General features: G+C 41.9%; 2 protein-coding genes and 1 long non-coding RNA gene across 10 annotated transcripts in view; 2 read left to right on the forward strand and 1 right to left on the reverse strand.

Moving 5' to 3' along the window:
• LOC309648115 (zinc finger protein 525-like) overlaps positions 1 to 25,194 on the reverse strand; it is a 219,054-nt gene that overhangs the window by 165,979 nt on the left and 27,881 nt on the right. For 2 of the 6 annotated variants that reach the window (XM_082436261.1, XM_082436260.1), the window contains exons 1-3: positions 15,802 to 16,209; positions 12,797 to 12,868; positions 9,781 to 9,907 (exon numbers count right to left, since the gene is read on the reverse strand). The exons of 1 other annotated variant lie outside the window; for it this stretch is intronic. In XM_082436261.1, coding sequence (XP_082292387.1) covers positions 9,781 to 9,907; positions 12,797 to 12,811 — 142 coding nt within the window. In that variant the 5' untranslated portion in view covers positions 12,812 to 12,868; positions 15,802 to 16,209. 3 more of the 6 variants (XR_014256482.1, XR_014256483.1, XM_082436259.1) reach the window with 3 other exon arrangements.
• The window catches only part of LOC309648108 (uncharacterized protein), a 363,120-nt gene that overhangs the window by 56,537 nt on the left and 281,389 nt on the right, over positions 1 to 25,194 (forward strand). Inside the window, exons 5-6 of one of the 3 annotated variants that reach the window (XR_014256476.1) lie at positions 22,290 to 22,334; positions 22,733 to 23,593. The exons of 1 other annotated variant lie outside the window; for it this stretch is intronic. The gene's annotated coding sequence lies outside the window, so the exon portion shown is untranslated. Of the gene's footprint in view, positions 1 to 22,289; positions 23,594 to 25,194 lie in introns of those variants that run through there. One more of the 3 variants, XR_014256475.1, reaches the window with a different exon arrangement.
• LOC309648346 overlaps positions 1 to 25,194 on the forward strand; it is a 132,613-nt gene that overhangs the window by 23,570 nt on the left and 83,849 nt on the right. The gene's annotated exons all lie outside the window — the stretch shown is intronic.

Genomic DNA, 25,194 nt, shown 5'->3' on the forward strand with positions numbered 1-25,194 from the left:
GCAGGTAAGTTAGTAAGTAACCACAGTTATACAAAATAATAGTCTCTGGAATTCTAAAAGATTTGAGTAAGTACCAAAAAAAAAAAAAAAAATAAGAATTTTCATTCCAGAAGGAACACACGATAGGAAAAATAAAAAAATATCTTGATAAGCACTGAATTTTGAAATATCAGCTTCAGGTCAACACACGTATGTATGAAATTTGAGAATTAGGGAAAACTGTCTGAAATCTCAATCATGATGTCAAGCCTGCAGTTCTATAATAGCCAGTACATAGTTCAACTACCAAGTATCACTTAATTATAGTTATATGGCAAAAATATATGTATATAGTATATAATCCATGCTTTGGACAAATAGCCCAATTTTAAAATGGGCAAAGGATCTGAGCAGACATTTCTCCAAAGAATATAGAAAAATATCCAATAAACACACTAAAAACAGATGTTTAACATAATTATTCAATAGGGAAATGCAAATCAAAACCAGAATGAGATACAGCTCCATACCCCTTAAATGGCTGTAATCAAAGAGACAATAACAAGTGTTGGTGAAGATGTGGAGAAACTGAAAAATTCATACACTCACTGCTGGTGCAAACATCAAATGGTGCAGCTGCTCTGGAAAACAGTCTGGGGGTTTCTCAAAAGATTAAACAGGAAATTACCACATAACCAAGCAACTGCACTTTGGGAGGGAGGGAGAGATGAACAGGTAGAGCAGAGTATTTTTAAATAATGAAATTACCTTTAATGGTACTATTATGCTACAAACATGTCAGTATACATTTGTCTAAACCTATAGAATATACAACAGCAAGAGTGAACTCTAACATAGATATAGACTTTGATGTGTTAATTTGTGTCAATGCGGGTTCATCAGTGATAACAAACATACCACTCTCGAGTGGCATGTTCATCATTGGGGAGGGCCTGCATGTCTGGGGTAGAAAATGCATGGAAACTCTTTATAACTTCCATTCAATTTTTCCGTGAACCTAAAACTCCTTAAAAAAAACAGTCTATTAAAAGAAGGTGTATGTGTTCATAGCAGGTACTAACTAATATGAAACAGAGTAAAAGACTAGTTTTTCAGACTAGTTTTTCAAAAATTTCTAGAGGTTATACAGCTTTTGGAGAAAGAAATGTTAAGTCATAAACACTCAAGAAAGAAATCCTGTAAAATGTAAAAAAAGATATTCATTCATGAATCCACAACCCCAAATTGTAGGTATAAAACAAACAACACTAAGAATATCATAGAGCTTCCCTGGTGGCACACTGATTAAGAATCTACCTGCCAATGCAGGGGACACGAGTTCGAGCCCCAGTCTGGGAAGATCCCACATGCAATGGAGCAACTAAGCCCGTGTGCGACAACTACTGAGCCTGCACTCTAGAGCCTGTAAGCCACAACTACAGAGCCTGTGTGCCAACTACTACAGCATGCGCCTAGAGCCCATGCTCCGCAACAAGAGAAGCCACCATGACGAGAAGCCTGTGCACCACAATGAAGAGTAGCGCAATGCAACGAAGAGTAGCGCCCGCTCGCCACAACCAGAGAAAAGCCCACATGCAGTAACGAAGACCCAACGCAGCGAAGAATAAAATACATAAAATAAATTATTAAAAAAAAGAATATCATAAAAAATATGGAACTAATGATTGAATAAAGAAAATGAAGGTCAGTTATAACAATGAAATTTACAAGATGAAAGTATCAGTGGCTTGAACAAAACAAATAACAGTAGAGTTTCAAAACGTCAGCATCGACCACAACTAGAAACAAGAAAATTATGAAATGAAAAAGCTCACCAATAAAGGCAAACATACAGTAAATGTAGGAAATCATCCACACACAAAGCTAGTACAGAGGCAAAAAGACAAAAGTAGTAAAATCAGCTATATCCAAAATAAGCAGTTAAGGGATACACAAAACAATTAGAGGTAAAATCTGATATCAGGGACTTCCCTGGTGGCACAGTGGCTAAGAATCCACCTGCCGATGCAGGGGACACGGGTTCGAGCCCTGGTCCGGGAAGATCCCACATACCATGGAGTAACTAAGCCCGTGCACCACAACTACTGAGCCTGCACTCTAGAGCCCATAAGCCACAACTACTGAGCCTGCATGCCACAAGTACTGAAACCTACACGCCTAGAGCCTGTGCTCCGCAACAAAAGAAGCCACCACAATGAGAAGCCCGCACACCACAGCGAAGAGTAGTCCCACCTCACTGCAACTAGAGAAAGCCCATGCACAGCAATGAAGACCCAACACAGCCAAAAGTAAATAAAAAATAAATAAATTAAAAAATATATATGATATCGAAAACAGTAATCATGAGGAGTAGAGTATAAATGCAGGGTTGTTAAAATGCATTTGAAATTAAGAGATCAGCAACTTAAAACAATCACGTACATGGAGACTGCTATACAAAAACCTCATGGTAATTGCAAACCAAAAATCTATAATAGATAATACACACAAAAAAGAAAAAGGAATCCAAACATAACACTAAAGATAGTCAACAAATCGCAGAAGAACAAAAGAAGAAAGGGAAAAAATGACCTACAAAGACAAATCAAAAATAATTAATAAAACAGCAGTAAGAATATACATATCCATAATTACCTCAGATGTAAATGGAATAAATGCTCCAACTAAAAGAGATAAAGTGCATGAATGGATACAAAAACAAGACCTGTATATATGCTACCCACAAGAGACTCACTTTAGATCTAGAGAAACACAGAGACTGAAAGCGAGGGGATGGAAAAAGGTATTCCATACAAATGGAAATCAAAAGAAAGCCAGAATCTCAATACTTATATCAGACAAAACAGACTTTAAAATAAGGACTGTTAACAGAGACCAAAAAGGACATGACATAATGATCAAGGGATCAATCCTAGAAGATATAACAATTATATATGCACCCAACATAGGAGTATCTAACTATGTAAGGCAAATATTAAGACATAAAAGAAGAAATCGACAATAACACAATAATAGTAGAGGACTTTAACACTGCACTTATATCAATGGACAGATCATGCAGACAGAAAATCAATAAGGAAACACAGGCCTTAAATAACGCATTAGACTAAATGGACTTAACTGATATAGAAAGAACACTCCATCCAAAAGCAGCAGAATGGACACTCTTTCTAAGTATGCATGGAACATTCCCCATGGACAGATCACAAGCCAGTCCAAAAAATAAGACTTGGTAAATTTAAAGAGACTGACTTCATATTAAGCATCTTTTCTAACCACAACACTGAGACTAAAAATCAACTATAAGGAAAAAAACTGCAAACAACGCAGACATGGAGGCGAAACAATATGCTACTGAACAACCAATGGATCACTGAAGAAATCAAAGAGGAAATAGAAAATACCTAGAGGGAAATGAGAACAAAAACACGATGATCCAAAACCTATGGGACACAGTAAAAGCAGTTCCAAGAGGGAAGTTTATAGCAATACAAGCTTACCTCAGGAAAGAAGAAAAATCTCAAACAACCTAAACTTATACCTAAAGTAACTAGAGAGAGAAAAAGAAACAAAAACAAAACTTAGTAGAAGGAAAGAAATAATAAAAATCAGAGCAGAAATAAATAAGATAGAGACTAAAAAAACAATAGAAAAGAGAAGGAACCAAGATGATGCAATAGAAGGACGTGGAGCTCACCTCCTACCACAAATACATCAAAAACACATCTACATGTGGAACAAGTCTCACAGAATAGCTAATGAATGCTGGCAGAAGATCTCAGACAACCAGAATTGCAAAAAAGGGACTTCCCTGGCGGTCCAGTGGTTAAGACTCTGCACTCCCACTGCAGGGGGCACGGGTTCTAGCCCTGGCCAGGAACTAAGATCCCGCATACCACACATTCTGGCCAAAAAAAAAAAAAAAATTGCAAGAAAGATCACCACGTAACCATGTAGGTGGGATGAAAAGAAAGAAAAAAAGAAAAGAAGGAATCGGAACAGCACCTGCAACCCTGGGAGGGAGATGTGAAAGAGGAAATGTCCCCTCACCCTGGGAACCCCCTGACTGATTGGGATATCCGCTGGGACAGACAGAGAGCTTCAGAGGCTCAGAGGCGAGTGCGCCAGCCGGCCTGTGGCAGGCAGAACAAAGCCAGCACTGGTGACCCATGCCACCCCACTGCATTCCCCAGGCCAAGGTGCATGTCTGCTGGTGCACGAGGCGACTGGGTGCTGAAACTTGAGCTTCAGAAGACAGGCCCAGGGAGTGGACTGCAGTTGGTTGCACAGAGACAGCCTGAAGGGACTGGAGTGTGGTACGTGCCACAACTGGGGGTGTACACAGACGGAACCCGGGCCTGCCACAGAAGGGCCATTGTTAACGGGTGTGTGAAGGGGAGGGGCAGGGCCCCGCCATAGCAGCCTAACTCTCGGCAAGCTCACGGCAGGTGCAACTCCACCTCTGTGAGCTCTCGGAGCACGGAGGCACCAGCGCGTTACCCATATGCAGAGGCAAGGCTGAAATCAGAGCCGACCCCCAGGGGCCATGCGATTTAGGAAACAGGACTGAGATCTGAGCCCACTCTCTGCAACTATGCAATCCGCAGATCTACTCTGCAGCTGCAGCCCCGCCGGTTTTGTAAACGCAGCGTCTGCAGGACACCCACGAGCACTACGGCTGCTCCCGTGGCTGGAACAGGTCCAGCGTTAGCAGCTTTGGGCTCTGTGGGTGCGCGCATGGGGGGGCGGGGCTGAGGTCTAGGCTGCTTCTGTAGCTCCTGCACTGGGTCCAGAAGCGTGACTACCGCGGTACTGGCATGTGACTTCAGTGGATCTGCACTTACAGATCTTCGCTGGTGACTTCATGAACACAGAGCCTGAGGGTCACCAGGGCCAACTGCTGGCATTCACACGGCTGAGGGGGGGCCGAGGGAAGTGCCAACAACAGTGTACTCTGTGAACCCAAACAACGGGTGTCAGGCAGCACCGCAGAGCACACTCGTCAGTGCACAGCTCCCGCGGAGGAATACTCAGCGGCTCCTCTCCCAGCAGCAGTGCTCCAGTCTGGCCTGCCTCACGCGGACGCTCAGAGACAGATATGGGAGCTTGTACTCCCACAGCTGGGGAGCAGCCTGCCCCCAAGAGGGCTGAGACAAACACAGAGCGAAGAGGAGGTCCTGCTCAACATCCAGTGCAGGCTCTGGTCCCCAGAGCACCAGTCACACCACGTATCAAGGGGATAATAAACGGCACGCACTGAAGAAAGATGCGGCAGGCATCCGCTCTAAAATCAGCCCTTGCACCAAAAACATTACACTCATGCAGGCTACACAAGGATGCTCTCACGGAAAAACAGCCCTCCAGGGGCTTCCCTGGTGGCGCAGTGGTTAAGAATCCGCCTGCCAATGCAGGGGACACGGGTTCGAGCCCTGGTCTGGGAAGATCCCACATGCCGCGGAGCAACTAAGCCCGTGCGCCACAACTACTGAGCCTGCGCTCTAGAGCCCGCGAGCCATAACTACTGAAGCCTGCGCGCCTAGAGCCCGTGCTCTACAACAAGAGAAGCCACCGCAACGAGAAGCCTGTGCACCGCAAAGAAGAGTAGCCCCCGCTTGCCGCAACTAGAGAAAGCCTGCGCACAGCAACAAAGACCCAACAGAGCCAAAAATAAATAAAATAAATTAATTAAAAAAAAAAAAACAGCCCTCCAAGATCATGGTATTGATAGATAATTTATCTCCTAAAATCATAGGGTGAGAGAAATACATGTAAAATGAAGAATCAGAGGAACCACTCCCAATTCCAAGATCAAGAGAATTCCCCTGAAAGAACAAACAATAAAACCAACCTCTCCAGTGTAACAGACTCCAAGTTCAAAAAGAAGATAATAAAAACATGGAAGGAATTAAGAAAGGCTATCGACACAAATGCAGATTACTGTAAAATGTAACTAGAATCTATAAAGAGGAACCAAGTAAAATTAGAATATTCATTTGCCAAGATGAAAGCTGAGGTAAAGGCAATAAAGAGCAAAATGAGTAATGCAGAAGAATGAATAAGTGACCTGGATGATAGAATAATGGAAATCATCCAACCAGCAGAGCAGAAAGACAAATGAAAAAAAAAATGAAAGCAACATATGAGACCTATGGGATAATATAAAGCGTGCCAATATTTGCATAATAGGGATCCCGGAAGGAAAAGAGAAAAGGGGACTGAAAATGTATTTGAAGAAATAAATGAAACAGACACTCAAAAAAAAATAGAAAAGATCAATGAAACTAAAAGCTAGTTCTTTGAAAACATGGACAAAATTGATAAACCTTTAACCAGGCTCATAAAGAAACAAAAGAGAGAGGGCACAAATCAATAAAATCAGAAATGAAAAAGGAGAAGTTACAAATGACACCACAGACATACAAAGAATCGTAAGAGACTACTACAAACAACGATACGCAGAGACTACTACAAACAACTATACGCCAATGAAATGGACAACCTAGAAGAAATGGACTAATTCTTAGATAAAATCTCCCAAGACTGAACCAGGAAGAAATAGAAAATATGAAGAGTCCAGTTACCAGTAATGAAACTGAATCAGTAATTTAAAAACTCCCAAAGTTAGAGAAGATACATGCACCCCAATGTTCACTGCAGCACTATATACGATAGCCAAGACATGGAAGCTACCTAAACGTCCATCACCAGATGAATGGATAAAGAAAATGTGGTGTATACATACAACGGAACATGACGCAGCAATAAAAAGGAACAAAATAATGCCATCTGTAGCAACATGGATGGACTTAGAATTATCATACTAAGTGAAGTAAGACAGAGATAAATATCATATGATATTGCTTATATGTGGAATCTAAAAATTAAAAAAATGGTAAGAATGAACTTATTTACAAAACAGAAATAGACCTACAAACATAGAAAACAAACTTATGGTTACCAAAGGGGAAAGGGGGTAGGGGAGAGATAAGTTAGGAGTTTGGGATTAACATATACACACTACTCTATATAAAATAGATAACCAACAAGGGCCTACTGTACAGCAAAAAGAACTACACTCAATATTTTATAATAACCTATAAGAGAAAAGAATCTGAAAAAGATTATATATATATATATATATATATATATATATATATATAACTGAATCACACTGCTGTACGCCTGAAACTAATAATAACTTCATAAATCAACTATACTTCTATTAAAAAAAAAAAACTCTCAAAGAACAAAAGTCCAGAATCAGATGGCTTCACAGGTGAATTCTACAAAGCATTTAGAGAAGAGTTAACATCTACCCTTCAGAAACTATTCCAAAACATTGCAGAGGAAGGAACACTTCCAAACTCATTCTATGAGGCCAGCATCACCTTCACACCAACCAGAAAAAGATATCACAAAAAAAGAAAATTACAGGCCAATATCACTGATGAACATACATGCCAAAATGCTCAACAAAGGGCTTCCCTGATGGCGCAGTGGTTAAGAATCCACCTGCCAATGCAGGGGACACGGGTTCAAGCCCTGGTCCGGGAAGATCCCACATGCCACGGAGCAACTAAGCCCATGCGCCACAACTACTAAGCCTGCGCTCTAGAGCCCCTGTGCCACAACTACTGAAGCCTGCGCACCTAGAGACCGTGCTCCGCAACAAGAGAAGCCACCGCAATGAGAAGCCCGTGCACCACAACGAAGAGTAGCCCCTGCTCGCCACAACTAGAGAAAAGCCCATGTGCAGCAACGAAGACCCAACACAGCCAAAGATAAAATAAATAAAAAATTTAAAAAAAAAATGCTCAACAAAATAATAGCAAACTGAATCCAGTGACACATTAAAAGGATCATACATCACAGTCAAGTGAAATTTATCACAGGGATGCGAGGATTTCTCAATACCTGCAAATCAATCAATGTGATATACAGATTAACAAACTGAAGAATAAAAACCTTATGATCATCTCAACAGATGCTAGAAAACCTTTTGATAAAATTCAACATCCACTTATGATAAAAACTCTCAAAAAAACAGACACAGAGGGAACATACCTCAACATAATAAAGGCCATATATAACAGACCCACAACCAGCATCATACTCAATGGTGAAAAGCTGAAAGCATTTCATCTAAGATCAGGAGTAATACAAGGATGCCCACTCTTGCCACTTTTATTCAACATACTTTTGGAAGTCCTAGCCACAGCAATCAGAGAAGAAAAAGAAATAAAAGGAATAGAAATTGGACAGAAAGAAGTAAAACTCTCAAGCTTTGCAGATGACATGATACTACATATAGAAAATCCTAAAGATGCCACCAGAAAACTATAGAGCTCACCAATGAATCTGGTAAAGTTGCAGGATACAGAAATAACACAGAAATCTGTTCCATTTCTATACACTAACAACAAAGTAACAGAAAAAGAAATTAAGGAAACAATCCCATTTACCGTCACATCAAAAATAAATAGATAAATATTTAGGAAGAAACATACCTAAGGAAGTAAAACACCTGCACTCCAAAAACCATAAGACACAGATGAAAGAAACTGAAGATGACACAAACATATGGAAAGATATACCATGTTTTTGGGTTGGAAGAATCAATATTAAGAATCATTTTTAAAATGACCATACTACCAAAAACAATCTACAGATTCAATGCAATTCCTATCAAAACACAAATGGCATTTGTCACAGAACTAGAACAAAAATTTTTTACATTTCTATGGAAACACAAAAGACCCCAAATAGCCAAACAATTTTGAGAAAGTACAGAGATGGAGGAATTATGCTCCCTGACTTCAGACTATACTATAAGATCATCAAAACAGTATGGCACTGACAAAAAAAACAGACACACCGATCAATGGAACAAGATAGAGAGCCCATAGATAAACCCATGCACTTATGGTCAATTAAACTATGACAAAGGAGGGAAGAATATACAATGCAGAAAAGACAGTCTCTTTAATAAGTGGTGGTCAAACTGGACAGCTATATGTAAAAGAAAGAAATTAGGACATTCTCTAATACCATATACAAAAATAAACACACAATGGATTAAAGACCTAAATATAAGACCATATACCATAAAAATCCTAGAGGAAAACATAGGCAGAACACTCTTTTGACAAATTGCAGCAACATTTTTTTGGATCTGTCTCCTAAAGCAATGGAAATAAAAGCAAAAATAACCAAAGGGACCTAATTAAACTTAAAAGCTTTTGCATACCAAAGGAAACCATAAACAAAATGAAAAGACAACCTACTAAATGGGACAAAATATTTGCAAGTTATATGACCAATAAGGGATAATAGCCAACATATATAAACAGCTTATACAACTTAACGTCAGAAAAACATAAAACCCGATTAAAAAATGGGCATAAGAACTAAATAGACATTTTTCCAAAGAGGAAGTGAAGATGGCCGATGAGCACATGAAAAGATGCTCAACATGGCTAACCATCACGGAAATGCAAAGCAAAACCACAATGAGATATCACCTCACATCTGTCAGAATGGCTACCATCAAAAAGAACACAAGTAACAAATGTTGGTGAGGATGTGGAGAAAAGGGAACCCTCCTATAATGCTGGTGGGAATGTAAATTGGTGTAGCCACTGCGGAAAACAGTATAGAGGTTTCTCAAAAAAATAAAAATAGAACTACTATATCACCCAGCAATACCACTTCTGGAAATATATCCAAAAGCATATTAGGTGCTCCCGTAGTTACCGACTTCCAGAGAGAAGTTATCCTCACTCAGGGAGAGCAGATTCCTGTAGGTCTCCCACATCACGTCCCTGTACAAGGCCCTCTGAGCAGGGTACAGGCATTCCCACTCTTCTGGAGAGAATTCGATGGCCACATCCTTGAACGTAAACAGTCCCTGAAAGGAAAGCGCATTTCACCAAGTGGACAAGGAGACATTTCTGAGTCTGACACAAACTTACAGAAGCAGACACGTGTAAGGACTGACTTGGCTGGAGTGAATGTTCTGACTGATCCATGTAAGATAATTTTGAGCAAGTTACACTTCTCTTTATGTAACCAAGGTGAAATGCATATAACATAAAGTTAGCCACTTTTAAAGTACCATTCAGCGGCACTTAGTACATTTATAATGTTGAACAAACATCACCTCTTTCTTGTTCAAAAATATTTCAATCATCCCCAAAGGAAACCCTTTACCCATTCAGCAGTTGCTTCCTTCTTCCCCATTTGCCTCAGTCCCTGGACGCCACTAATGCTTTGTCTCAATGGATGTACCTGTTTGGGATATTTCCATATAACTGGGATGGTATCACATGTGACCTTTTGTCTGGTTTCTTTCACTGAATCATTTTTTTGGCTCAGCCATGCTATAGTTCTGTATCAGTACCGCATTCCTTTTCATGGCCGAGTAATATTCCACTGTATGAGTACACCGCAGGTTATTCACTCATCCCTTGGTGGACAGTTGGGTTATAACCACCTTTTCTCTAATATTAATAGTGCTGCTGGAAGTTTCACGTAGAAGTATGTGTTTGAATACGTGTTCTCAATTCTTCTTGGTATTTATCTAGGAGTGGAATCACTAGGTCACATGGTTTTGTTTTCCACAGTGGCTACAACATTTTACCAGCAATGTATCAGGATTCTAACTTCTCTACATCTTTACCAAAACTTGTTCTTTTCTGTTTTGTTATAGTCATCCTATTGCATGTAAAATGATATCTCATGGTGGTTTTGATTTTGCATTTTACTAATTTCATTGAACATCTTTTCATTTGCTTGTTGATTACCTCTATATCTTCTATGAAGAAAGGTCTACTAAAGTCCTCTATCTATTTTATAATTAGATTCTTTGTACTTCAGTTCTTGAGGTACAGGTGTTCTTGAGGTATAGGAGGTAAAGGAGTTCACCTTTCTTCTGTTTACAGTGGATAATTCCAATTAACCTATGTTCAAGTTCACCAGTTCTTTTTTTAAAAATTTGTTTATTTTATTTATTTTTGGCTGCATTGGGTCTTTGTTGCTGTGTGCAGGCTTTCTCTAGTTGTAGAGAGCGGGGGCTACTCTTGGTTGCGGTGCGCAGGCTTCTCATTGCGGTGGCTTCTCTTGCTGCGGAGCACGGGCTCTAGGCCCACAGCCTTCAGTAGTTGTGGCGCACGGGCTTCAGTAGTTGTGGCACATGGGCTTAGCTGCTCCACAGCATGTGGGCTCTTCCCAGACCAGGGCTCGAACCCGTGTCCCCTGCACTGGCAGGTGGATTCTTAACCACTGCGCCACCAGGGAAGCCCCAAGTTCACTAACTGTTTATTCTGATTGTCAATCTGTTGTTGAAATCTTCTAGTGAATTTTCAATTTCAGTTTTGGTACTTTTCAGCTCTAGAATTTCTAACTCTATCTCTTTATTGATGTTTTGTTTCTTGAAACAATGTTCTCCTACTTTCCTTTAGTTCGTTCTCCATGGTTTCCCTTAAGTCTCTTAGTACATTTAAGACAGTTCATTTAAAATCCTGTTTAGTAACTGAAGTATCTGTGCTTCCTTATGAACACCATCGATTAACCCGATAATCACGCTCAAGTTTCCCATTCTGGAGAAATTCTTAGAAATCTACAGTAAAGTCGGCATGCTCAGAAGCAGCCACTGTGACCTGTTTTTTAATCACAGTAAAAACTGTACAGGACCAATGTGTCTTCATTAAGAAAATGCTCCATGAGGATACAAAAAAAGAAAGTCAACTCTAAGTTTATTAACACGAAAACAAGTCTAAGATATATGGTATGTAAATATTTAAATGTGCAGAACAAAATACCATAACAAAATATTTATTAAAGAGTATTTTCTAAAATCACATTACCATATATAAATGCATTTTTGTAAGATGTGCAGTGGGAATTAACAGTGGTTTCTGATGGAGACAGTAAGTGACAGTGTAAGATGTGACAGGGAAGGGGATATTTTACTTCTTAGTCTCTAAACTGCATCGCTGTGTGTAGATGAACCATGAAAATATATACATGAGATGTTTAGTACAAAAAAAAAACAAAACACTGAAAAGAATTAGTAAAATTATAATTCGCCTCCAGCCTCTCTGATGACAGAAAGTTCTGCTCCTATGTCTTGGCTAAATTATAACCATTTTTATCTAAAACACCTGCTGCATGAGAGTCCCTAGGTGAACACGACAGGCTCTGTGAGATGAATGCTTTGTAAATAATTTAAAGAACCCTTATTGTTAGATGACACCCTATCCATTCCTTACGCTTGTTTCGAAACTTCCCATTCTATTTTAAAGTGTTGATATTTTAGAGCCAGAAACACACTGATTGACTTCTTTAACTTCCAATACACTTATAAAATCTCACAAAGCATGTTCCCCCGTATCAGTCTTCCATTCTAGACCTCCTCAGGTATTTGTGCACAGTAGTACATCACTTACATATGTAGTCTCTTTCATCCTGGTTTATATGGAGCTGAAAGGGCATCCAGAAGGGTGCACTAAACCGTCCTCACTGCCCTACCTCACTGACACCACAGAGCCTACTCCCCATCTCCAATCCATGCCTGAGTATAAAACCTTTCACAAGATGACCACGTAAAAGGGGGCTCTTCCCAAGTTCCCTGTCACTGGGTCACAGTGACATGGAATCTGCAGGGAGGTGAGAGGAGACTGAGGGAAGGCCCTGTGTGTGAGTAAATCGGACATTTCCGAGACAGAGAAGATTAATGAGCCCAAACTGTGTCATTTTAGGAAGGAGAGAACAAATCAACAAAGAATACGACTTTTACCTGTGAAAGCTCCATTCCTTCTTCTTTCCTCCTCCTCTGAATTTCTTGTTAGATTCTTCAGGTAAGATGATTCTGTGGGAGCGAAATATGCTGTTTAATGCTTACAACCAACATACGCCCCTTCTGGCATCTGCCACAAAGCTACCAGAAGGAGAACCTTAACGTGGGGGAAAGACAGTCCTTTGCTGCCAACTGTAACACGAGGGATACAGGGACAATAAACTCCTACACGAAGACCAATTAGTGAGTTTGTCACCCACTTCTTCAGGAAGCCCTCGCCTGCTGCCAAAACCCCCACTCGACTGCAACTGTGCCGTCCTTTGTCCACTTGGCACTAATCCAAAGGAAGGTGCCTCCTCCAAGTTCTGCTCTCTTCCAGAAGCAGCCAGCATCCAGTGACTGGTTGATGCAGGATATGGAAGCTTGTCCCTTTTGTTAATTGGGAGCAACTCTGGAGGGGCCACCCCAGCTCCAGAGCTCCCTGTGGAGTTATACTGAACAATTTAGATTTTGTCCTGAGGGTGATGGGAAACCATAAAAGATTTAATGCCAAGAGATGATGCAATCAAACTTATGATTTACCCCTGATACAGAGACAGACAAGCTGAGAAAAAGGTATGCCTCCATCTCTGGGCCTATGCCCCTGCCTCTTTTTTAAGCATTTTCCTTAATTGCTGGAGGACTGGAATATGTTTAAAATTTCAATTATAACCAGGCAAACTGGTCTCCTCTGTCTTCTCCATGTCACAGGTGGGTACACTGAGGCTCAGAGGGGGAGTACTTTTACCAAGTTACCCTGAAGAAGTCTGAGTTGACTGAGCAGAACTGGGTAGAAGTGGCAGCCTGGATAGGTTTAGGTAGAAAGGGTTTAAACGTCCTGATTCCAGATCACCTTCCATATTCCTGAGCAAGAGAAGCTTCTCTTTCATGGGTTTAATCAAATTCAAACATTTAATTCCTCTTTTCCAGAAAACATTATAGTCAAAAAATATGAAATTACAAATAGTTATTCCTCCAGAAAAACAAGAAAGAGGGTCACCCGTGGAGATGAGCCCTAACAATCTCTTCATCATGAACACATGGGTTCTGTGGGAACAAAGTTTCACATCAATCTGGAAAAGGCTGGAACCTGGGACCCTCGACTACAGTGCCTGCACCTGGACAAATGTGTCCTGAGCACAGAATACAAAGAAACCATAGGGGACTAAAAGTAACTGCATACATGCACAGCTTGGGCAAACAGCTTATGAACAATAAGACACAAAAAAGCCAAAACCCAGCCGCCACTTCTGAGGTGCTGAGAGCAAAAGCAGGGTCCTGCACGTGATCCCTGCACCCAGCACCACCAAGGGGGTGGGCAGACCACCCAAGCTACACCTCTGGCCCGACCCACCGAGCTGCCCCTACCCTCACCCCCTGTAAGGGACCAGCTCGCACACACAGCCCCATCAGGGAGCGAGCAAGGGCACCTGTTTCTTGTTCTCGCTCACTTGTGCTGCAGCACGAGTCCCAGTAAAGCTTTGCCTGAATTCCTCGTCTGGCCTGTTACCAATTTCTACTGATTAAGGAGTCCAAGAACCCAGGTCAGTAACAAATCCAGCCCATCAGTTAACATCTGCACAGAAAGGACAAAGGGGCCTTGGGGGGACAATCTACTTAGCTGGACACTTCAGTTCAGAGCTCACTAGTTGAGCAGATCACTTAAGGGAAGAAAGAAGCTACTGAATACTAAACTAACTGGTTAAACTAGGTTTTGAGTGTTAAAAGGTGATCAACACCCTTACCACATGCATATGAAGTTATTTAGCAGACATCAAAGAATAGTTCCAATACAGGATACAGTAGAAAGCATATAAACCTCATAATCTGAACAATGAAATTTAGAGTGAAAATAATTTGGACATTTAAAACATACCCAATCGCTTCTGAGATTAAAGTTAAAACAAGTGTGAAGATACATCAGATTTTAAAAAGATTGACGTGAACCACAGAAGGGCAACAGTACTGTTAATCATGACCATTTTCAAAAGCACCGTGTGGTGACACAAATTCTTCCCCCCATTTCTTAGAAGGGAAGAGAATGACCTGGAACTGACTGACCTAAGTCTCCACCCTCTGGAAGAACGGGGCTTGCAAATGGAGTTATCTGAAGCAATGATTAGAAAATGCAGACGCCTCACACACCTGCTTTTGCAACTATCATTCTCTTCTGCATAATTTAAACATGTCAACAAATGTTAAACAGATTAGCTTAGAGACACCACTTAGTACTTCACAACTTACTATTCCATATTTAATCAACTCAATACTCACCTGGGCTTGGGTTCCCGCTTTCTCCACCACCACGCGCTTTGTTCCCTGTATGTGTCTCCCTGGGTCCTTCTGTTTCTCTCCTCTCCTTTTGTGTCCATTTCTGTGTTTCCTCCTCTCTGTTCATACGCATCATTTTGTTTCCCTCCCTCTCTATTCCTCCTCTCACAGACTGTTAGGCCTCGCTCTGTTGCAATCTCTGTTGCAATCCCTGTCGTTCTTGCTCCCCAAACGTTCTGATGCCTCACTAACTGCATATACCTCTGCCTTTGTATTCCCTCTCTGCTCTCCTTGGAGGGAGGTCAAGGGCGATCCACCTCCTGGGTGAGGACTTGACAAAAACGGAATTGGGCGGGGGGGAGGGGAGCCGGGAGTCGCACAAAGGTTTGAGAAAGGGAGTCAGAGTAGGAAAACGTCGCTGCAGGAGGTCAGTGTCTCTACGGACCGAAGGCAAAAAGTTGGGGCCGGTACCCGCGTCAGAGCGATTTTAACCGGAACCGGACCCAGACTCCCAGGACCGAACCGAGTCTTCTGGCGACGCCGCGACAGGCGAAAGGGGCGGACTCAGAGCGAGAGCGACGACCGCCTTCAGGGGTTTTAGTTTGCTGGGACACCCTCGAAACCCAGGTATGGAGAAGGCGGGGCTTGGAGATCGCATAGCACACTTACGAACCAAAAAACCGAGACTCACTCACCCGAGGGCGCCAGTCTGACCGCAGGATCCGCTTCCGCGTCCCTAGGTAATTGCGCGTGCGCATGCGCACCGCCGGGCCAGGGGGCGGGGCCGCCGAGGGGCGCATCTCGGACGTTCCGGCGGGTGGAGGCCGTGTCTCTGGTGGTGCCGCCCTGCGGACGCCGGGTCTGGCCCTCGGACCCGCCCCTGGGAGATTCTGGTCTGTTCCTCTTCCCTCCCGAGAGGCTCTGCTTCTCTACTTTGGCTCCTTTGAACGTGTCTGGTGGCCTCTGGAGCCAGGTTAGGTGCAGAGTTAGAGATGCGCGGACCCCTTACACTGGAAGCGGAGAGTTGAGAACGGTTTACGTGAGAAGGGCGAAGGGTGAAGACGCGGCTCCTCTGAGCAGCGAGGCGGCGGAGCGCTGGGACCTGGGGGAGCGCTGGGACCTGGGGGTGAGGGACGGGGGGTTGTGAGCGGCGGTTGGATTCCGGAACTTGTGAGACCTCAGGCAGTTACAACTTCTTATTTTAATTAAGAGACAGCCTGAGTTTACAGTAGGTGATGGAAACTGGAGTGTGACAGGAAATGCAAAATTGTGCCTGTGCGGAATGTGCGATTTTATACTCACTTCCCTGCAGAGCGTAACTTTTTCTTGTGTCCCCCATTCACTTGGAGGCATCAAAAATCAGAATTTGGGGGGAGTTCCCCGGTGGCCTAGTGGTTAGGATTCCGGGCTTTCACTGCCCGGCGGGTTTCAGTCTCTGGTAGGGGAACTGAGATCCCGCAAGCCCGGCAGCACAGAAAAAAAACAATCAGAGGAAAATTTTCAACCCCAAACGTGTCATTGTATGAGGGACTCCTTTGGAGACTGTGAGCAAGGAGTTGGCTACACTCAGGTGCTTGAGAATCAAGCCTTATTAAATAATTCAACAATATTTTAATTATTTTTTACTCTTTGACCTTTGTCTGACTATAGGATGTGACAAATAAAACCATTTCTTGTCATTGTGATAGGAATTTCCATTTCCCGAATACTAGTATCTCCACTATAGGTTTTGCTACTTAACTAACTTTTCTTACGCACTTTGGCATATTTCTGAATTTTTAACTTCATTGACCTACTAGTCATGAATAAACATGTCTCCTATGGATAGCCACTCTTTTTTGCTTCTCTTTTGTGGCTATTCTTACTTGTTCTTTATTCTGTAAGATTTTTTCGATAACATTGCTAGCTTCAGAATCTAAGTGTCTATATCGGGAACAGGTTAAGTTTATAAATTAGCTTAAGGAGAATGGACCTTGTTATAATACTGAGTTTTTTACCCAGGAATGTGATGTGATTTTCCATTTGTTTATATCCGCTTTCATATATTTCAGGAATGTTTTACAGTTTTCTTCACATAGGTTTAAAAACTTTGTTAGATTTACTCCCAAATAGTTTCATTTCTGGTTATGCTTTTCTAATTATAGTTTCTCGCACTATAACTTGTAAATGATTGTTTTTTGCACCTATGAAAGCTACTGTTTTTGTATATTTATATGATCGTCCTGACTTATCTTTTGTAGATTTTCTATCAATTCCTTTGTATTTCCAGATGTATGATTGCATGATCTGCAAACATAGTTTTATATTTTTCTTTCCCATTCTCATGCCATTTTAAATTGCCCTGGCTAAACCTCCAACACATGAGAAATGAATTGAACAGGTGATCATATGCTTTTTTTAGTGTGGTTTTCTAACCTTAGTGGAATAACTCTAGTGCTTCCCAAAGAGCAAGATAATCACTTCATTTTGACATGTTAGAAAAAAATGCATCAATTCCCAGTGTTGAGTTTAAGTTAACATGCGTACATGTTCAATTCTTCCAAATAGATGTTTTTGTAACTATGAGTAAGATCCCCTGATTTCTCTTTATACCCACTACTACGATGTACTACATTAATGGATTTCCAAACACTGAATCATGCTTGAATTCCAGACATAAAATTCACATAGTCATCATCTATTATTTTACTATATTTTATTTTAAATATTGCCATCTGTACACAGATGTGAGATCTTTCCATAGTATTCTTTTTGGCACAAACTTTAGGACATTTGAGTATCAGCATTTTATTTGATTTATATAAACTATTTGGAAATTGTACTTCCTCTTTAAGGCTTGAATTGAGTACACAGCATTGGCTTATCTGTTCTCTAAAAGAATGGAAGAATCTACCTGCTAATCTGACCCTGGTGCTTTTATTTGTATGGGTCTCATAAAACTCTCCCTTTCCTCTACGGATATTCGTTTGTTTAGACTCCTATTTCTACTGGAGTCAATACTGGTAAAATATATTTTCGTAGGAAATGTCCATTTCATCTAGGCTTCACAGTTGATTCGTATTGATTTGGAGAGATGGGGCAAATATTTCCTAATCTCAATTATTGACATCATGTTCTTTCTTTTGTACTAATTAAAAATTCATTGAACTTACAGAAAATTTTAAAAATTGAAAGTCCTTGATTGTGTGATTCTATTTCTTTGCCCATAAATGGTGGTATTTCAGGGGTCCTCAGAGATTTCAGAAAGCGTTAGATTTGGGGTAAAGGAGATTCTCGGGGAGGCAGGGAATCCACTGAGACACATGTGCTTCTCTGTGGGTCCTCCATGGCTCAGACCTCAGTATTTCCTCCTCTGTCCACATGATACCCTGTCTGCCACCAGGAATAATGGAAAAGGAAGAATTTCTCCCCTTTTGGATATGCTCACTAGAAATTCCTAACAGATTCAAGACATTTAAAAGTTTTTCAAAATTATTCCCAGCTCCTATTCTCAAGTGTGAACCGCCATTGCCACTCAGGGTGAAAAGACTATTGGGACTTCCCTGGTGGTCCAGTGGCTAAGACTCCACGCTCCCAGTGCAGGGGGCCTGGGTTCAATCCCTGGTCAGGGAACTAGATCCCACATGCCACAAGTAAAAGATCCCGCATGCTGCAACTAAGATGTGGTACAGCCAAATAAATAAATATTAAAAAAAAAATGGTGAAAAGATGATTGAAATTCTTTGAGGAGATGAGGTCATAGGAACACTACCCCATATCTCAGGGTCTGGCATCCTCCCTCACACACATGCTTCGGCTGTTTTGATCATTACACTGAGCTCAGTTTGGGCAGCAGGAAGCAGTTTGTAAGTGTTTTCTATTTCAGACTGAGAGACAGACTCTGTATAGTTAGATGTATCAGGAATCTGGGTAGGTGGGCATGTCTGGAAAAGCAATCCAAGGACAATACCATACATGAAGGAGGAATAATTCTTCAGGCACAGTTTGAGTGTGTGGAAAAGACTAGCAGTCTAAGACCCTAACCGACCCATGACTGCTGCTAAAGCAACTGAATAAAATCCTCATTGAAGGGGTTCTTGGAGATTGAATAACTAAAATCAGAAATGAAAGAGAGGACTGATTACAACTGAATCTACAGAAATTTAAAAAAACTAGAAGAGAATACTACAAACAATTATAGGCCAAAATATTGAATAACCTAGAAGAAATGCATAAATTCCTAGAAATATGCAACCTACCAAGACTCAGTCATGAAGAACACTAATTGAAAATCACTAATCAAAAATAAAGGGAACCCAGAGAGTTCCACTGCAGAGTTCTGCCAAATATTTTAAAACAAGACAAATCTTCCTCAAACCCTACCAAAAAAACTGAATAGGAGGGAACACTTCCAAACTCAATCTACAATGCCATAATTACTTTAATACCAAAGCGAGACAAAGACGCTACAAGAAAACCAGAGTACAATATCTCTAATACTTATACAAAAATTATCAATAAAGCAATATTAAACCAAATTTAACAGCATATTCAAAGGATTATACAACATGACCAAGGAGGACATATTCTTCGCATGCAAGGATGGTTCAACATATGGAAATGTTTCATTATAATTATATCAATAGAATGAAAGGAAAAAAATACATGGTCATCTCAGTTGATGCAGAAAAGTAGTAGACTAGTTAAAAGCCTTTATGATAAAAACAATCATAAACTAAAAACAGGAAAAAAAAGAAAAAAAAACTAGCTCAGAACAAAAAAGAACATATATAAAAAGCCTGAAACTGACATCACACTCAGTGGTGAAAGCCTGAAAACTTTTCCTCTAAGATCAGGAACAAAACAAGACACCTGCTCTCATTATTTCTATAAAACACATAATAGGGGACTTCCCTGGTGGCGAAGTGGTTAAGAATCTGCCTACCAATGCAGGGGACACGGGTTCGAGCCCCGGTCCGGGAAGATCCCACATGCCGCGGAGCAACTAAACTAAGCCAGTGCGCCACAACTACGGAGCCTGCACTCTAGAGCCCGCATGCCACAACTACCGAAGCCCACGTGCCTAGAGCCCATGTTCCACAACAAGAGAAGCCACCGCAATGAGAAGCCCGCACACCGCAACTAGAGAAAGCCCGCAAGCAGCAATAAAGTCCCAACTCAACTAAAAAAATAAATAAATAAAAAGAACACATAACAGGACGTTCCAGCCAGACAAACAGGCAAGAAAATAAATAAAAGGTAATTAGGAAATTGGGTAATTAGGAAAAGGAGAAGCAGAAATATCTCTGCTTAGAGCCAGCATAATCTAATAGTAGAAAATCCATTCGATTCCGCAAAAAACACCCTGATATAACGAATGAATTCACAAAAATTTCAAGGTATAAAATCAGCATGCAAAATCAATTGTTTTCTATATTAATGATAAACAATCAGAAAGGAAATTGAGAAAACAATTCCATTTACAATAGCAGCAAAAAGAATAAAATACATAAGCATACCCTTAGCCAAAGGGGAAGCTTTGCACACTGTAAACTAAAAACATTGCTGAAAAATATTAGAAAAGATGAAAATAAATGCATAGATATCCCAAATTCATGCACTGAAAGAAAATATTGTCAAGATGGCGATACTACCCAAAGCAATCAACAGATCCAAAGCAATACCCAGCAAAATCCCAACAGCGTTTTTGAAGAAATAAATAAACATGGATTCACATGGAATGTCAAGAAACCACGAATAGCAAAAACAAGCTTGAAAAGAACAAAGTTGGAGGTCTCACACTTCCTTATTGCAAAACTTATTCCAAACCTAAATTAATCTAAACAATGTGGAACTTGCATAAGACAGCCAGCCAGCCAGTGCAATAGAATAAAAACATTAGAAATAAACTCTTCCATATATGGTCAAATGATGTTCCACAAGAGTGTCAAGGCCACTCAATAGGAGAAGAGTAGTCTACTGAACAAAAAGTATTGAGAAAACTGGATATCCACATACAAAAGAATGTAGTTGGACCATTATGCGACACACACCCTGTACAAAAACTAACTCAAAATAGATCAAAGATCTAAACATAAGACTTAAAAGTATATAACTCTTAGAAGAAAACATAGGGGAAGACCTTCATCACATTGGATTCAGCAATGATTGAACAGATATGACCACAAAAGCAAAGGTAGCAAAGTAAAAACAGATAAAATTGGACTACATCAAAATTATAAACTATTGTGCATTAAAGCACGCTCATAGTAAAAAGACAATCTATGGAATGGGAGAAATTATTTGCAAATCATATATCTGATATACCAGGGGGCTCTTGGCTCAAGTTTCTGATAATGACATTGCTTCTCTTACTGGTACTATTGATAACCGGCTGTGTGTTTTACAAGGTCACTGTCAACTGTCTCTCTCGCTGTGCCTCTCCTACACCTGCTAGAATAATGACTTTTAAGCAAGGTTCAGACACTACTCCTGTGGGCCCCAAAGCTTTTCTAGCTCTAGAAGCGAGAGAGTTTCATTCCTCTAAGTAAGGAGACTACAACGCCCAGTCTCAGCAAGAAGCAATTATAGAAGAATGACCTTCAGCCCTGTACGGCTCAAAAATGAGTGAAATTTTTCAAGGGGGAATTTTGTAGGCAAAAGGGTAGAGGGTCCCTGGAGAAAGAGAATCAGACATCGTTTCCTTGACAGAAGAGAAGCCATTTTAAGCCTAAGCCATTCTGTGATCTACACCTGGCCACAATTCTTGCCCTTACAGAAGAATAGGCCTCAGTAGTTACTGATTTTAAGGGAACAATAGAATGTAGAATAAACAGCTATTGCCAGGCCAGGGAAATAACTTTACCATATCAGAGACAAAAAATCAGTTGTAAAGACTCCCAGTCCTGTTTTGAAGGTAAAGATTAACCTGAAGCATATTCTTGAGCTGTTTTGCAGGATCCAAACCTCCTCAAGCACTCAACCACCAGACTAACAGGAACATAAAGAATGCTAATGCTAGCTAACCTTTGCTAACCCTAGTGACTTCAGTCAACTAGACCCAGACTCTGTCAAGCTTTGCCCCAATTCTATGCTGAATTCTCCTCTGCTCAAGCCCCAAGATGAATTTGCATATATCGACCGAGCCCCTTCATGAATATGCATGCTCCCTTAACTTAAAATTTCCCTAATTTTGCTGTTCCAGGAAATACTGCTTTGGGAAAGATCCCAGGTGTTCTCCTTACATGGGGTAAGTAATACATCCTTCCTTCTCCTAGACTTTGACTTTGTTGTGTCTTTTGGCTCAAGAGCCATCAAGAGGCAAATCCAGTTTTCAGGTAAAATGCAGGCCTCAAATAAACCTGAAACAAACTGAAAAGAATTTCTAATTTTTATTTTAATCTAAAGAATTTGGTCTCAAAGTTAAAACAATTTTGGGAATATAGCCTATTTAGAAAAGAATGACATGAGTCGATTGTAGGAAGCCACCAACAGCTTTTTTCAGAAGTTAACAATTATTTATAAAAAGTTGAAATTGAATGTACTAAGATTTATCCCAAACTACAAAAAGGATTAAGTGTAAAGAAACGAGGAAGAAAAAAGTAAAAGCATTAGAAAAAAACAACACTTTTAATGTTCCTTTAAAAGGGCACCATGCAATAAGGAGTCAGTCATTTCTAATGCCACTTCTCTCCCCCATCCTCTACCCTATGTCAGGAAAAGGGAAGCGGGGTGACCCACAACTGAATGATGAGTCAAGTCACTGCCCCCTGGCTGAACAGGGATTGCAAATGGAAGCTATCTTCTGATACAAACAACTACAAAATGTACAAGCCTTGTAGACAGATACTTTGCAATTCTCATCCTCTATCTGTATAGTTTAAACAAATTTTAAATATTAAATTCTAAAGCCACAAATCGTACATCACAACTTAATCATCCATGTCCAAACAACCCACCATCCACCTGGACCCAGTTTCGCCTCTACCTGCACTATACTAAGTGCTCCCGTTTCATTCCCTTTTGCCTAGCTCCCTATTTTCTTTTTGTCCCCCTCTACTGCTTTTTCTCCCCTCCTATTTCTTCCTTCACACCTGTGACGCCCACTCTGCAACTTGTTCCCCCTCTTACTGCTCTTTCTCCGCACCTTTCTGACTGTCCTAAATCTCCATATATTTCTGCCTCTTTCTTCCCCCGTCTCTGCTTCCTCTCTCCCTCGATCACATCCCTTTTATTCCCTTTACACTCCCTTCCTCCCCACTCTCTGGCGCCCCAAGTGGCTATGCTTCCTTCCTGCTCTCTCCTCCTTCCTCTTGTGACCATTGTCCTCTTTCTCCCAATACCATGTTGCTCTGTAGGCCATTCTCCAGCGGGGTGGAATCTGAGACTGAAGAACACTGGATGTCACACGCCTGGCCCAGGTCAAGTCTCCCTTCGAGGGATGAGGCGAAAGGGCTGACTACGAAGGGGAGGCCGGGGGAGCAAAAGGACCGGCCTGAGGAGATGCGAGGACAGAGGGGCTGGGAGGGAGGGAGGGGTCTCCGGAGAGGGACGGGCTCTGGAGAATCCTAGGACCGGGGAGAGGACGCGGCCTGTCCGGCAGCGGGGCGGCCGGCGCTGCCCTACGGCGGCCGAGAGGGCGAGGCTGCGGGGCCGAAATACAACTCGGGGAAGAGGACTTCACATGGGGGGAAGGGAGGAAGGTCGTAAAGGGTTTTAAGCAGGAAAATGTCGCAAAGTGACTTCCACTAGAAAGAAACTTAGCCCCAGCAGCGTGATCTCTGCCGGGCGCTTTCCGCCTCCAGTTGGGAACTGCGCCTGTGCGGAGCGAAGAGGCGGGGCGGCTGGGGGCAGGGCCTGGGCGGAGCGCTACAGGCGAGGGGCGGGGCATGGAGAGCAGCCGGAGCAGCCAGGGCTCAGCCTCCGCGAGCTTAGGAGCTTCTAGCGTCAGCGGGTTGCCCACACACGGGGCTGAAATCTGAGCGGGTCTGGGGACGCTGCAACTTTGGAGGATGTGCACCCGCTGGTGGCTTTGTAAACTCTGCGCCTGCGGGATATCTGAGAGGATTACTGGGGTGGGTCTGATGTTAGCAGCGCCCACGGAGGTGAGGCCGGGGTGTGGGTTGATTCCGTAGCTCCCAAGGCGGGTCCAGGTGCGCCACTATGGTGGGTCCCGGAGCCTGACTTAGGCAGATCTGCTCCTGTGGCTTTGTGAGTACAGCGCCTGAGGGACATCCAGGCCAATTGCCTGCGTTCCCGTGGCTGAGGCGTGGCCGAGGGCATTGCCAACAACTCTGTGAGCACGCAGGGGTGACACGCGACTCCACAGAGTGCATTTCCTGGTGGGGAGCTCCTGCGGAGGAATAGTCATTGGCTCCTCTCCCAGCAGGAGTGCTGCAGTCCCACCTAACCTCACGCTGAAGCTCAGAGTGGGTATGGAGCCTCTACTCCAGCAACTGGGGAGCAGACCCAGCCCCCGAAAGGGCTGTGACAACCACAGAGCAAAGAGGAGGCCCCATTCAACATCCAGTGCAGCCTCTGGTCACCACCACTCCAATCACATCCCCTGTCAAGGGGATAACACAGCACACAGTGAGAAAAGACATGGCGGAAATCCATACTAAAATCAGCCCTCACACCAAAAATATTAGACTCACGTGGGCTACACAGGAATGCTCCCACATAAAAACAGCCATTGAAGACCACATTAGATAAAAAGGAACCCTCAGACTGTTGGTGAGAATGTAAATTGGTGCAGCCACTATGTAGAATAGTACAGAGGTTCCTTAAAAAACTAAAAACAGAGTTACCATCTGACCCAGCAATCCCACTCCTGGGCATATATCCAGACAAAACTGTAATTCAAAAAGACACATGCAACTGTATGTTCACAGCAGCACTATTTACAACGGCCAAGACATGGAAGCAACCTGTTCATCAACAAATGAGTGGATAAAGAATATGTGGTACTTATATACAATGGAATATTACCCACAAAAAAAATGAAATATTGCCATTTGCAGCAGCATGGATGGTACCTAGCGATTATCATATTAAGTGAAGTCAGACAGAGAAAGACAAATATTATGATATCACTTATATGTGGAATC

This window comes from Balaenoptera physalus (assembly GCF_965194825.1).
Source record: "Balaenoptera physalus genome assembly, chromosome: 19".
In the NCBI taxonomy this organism is placed as follows: domain Eukaryota; kingdom Metazoa; phylum Chordata; class Mammalia; order Artiodactyla; family Balaenopteridae; genus Balaenoptera; species Balaenoptera physalus.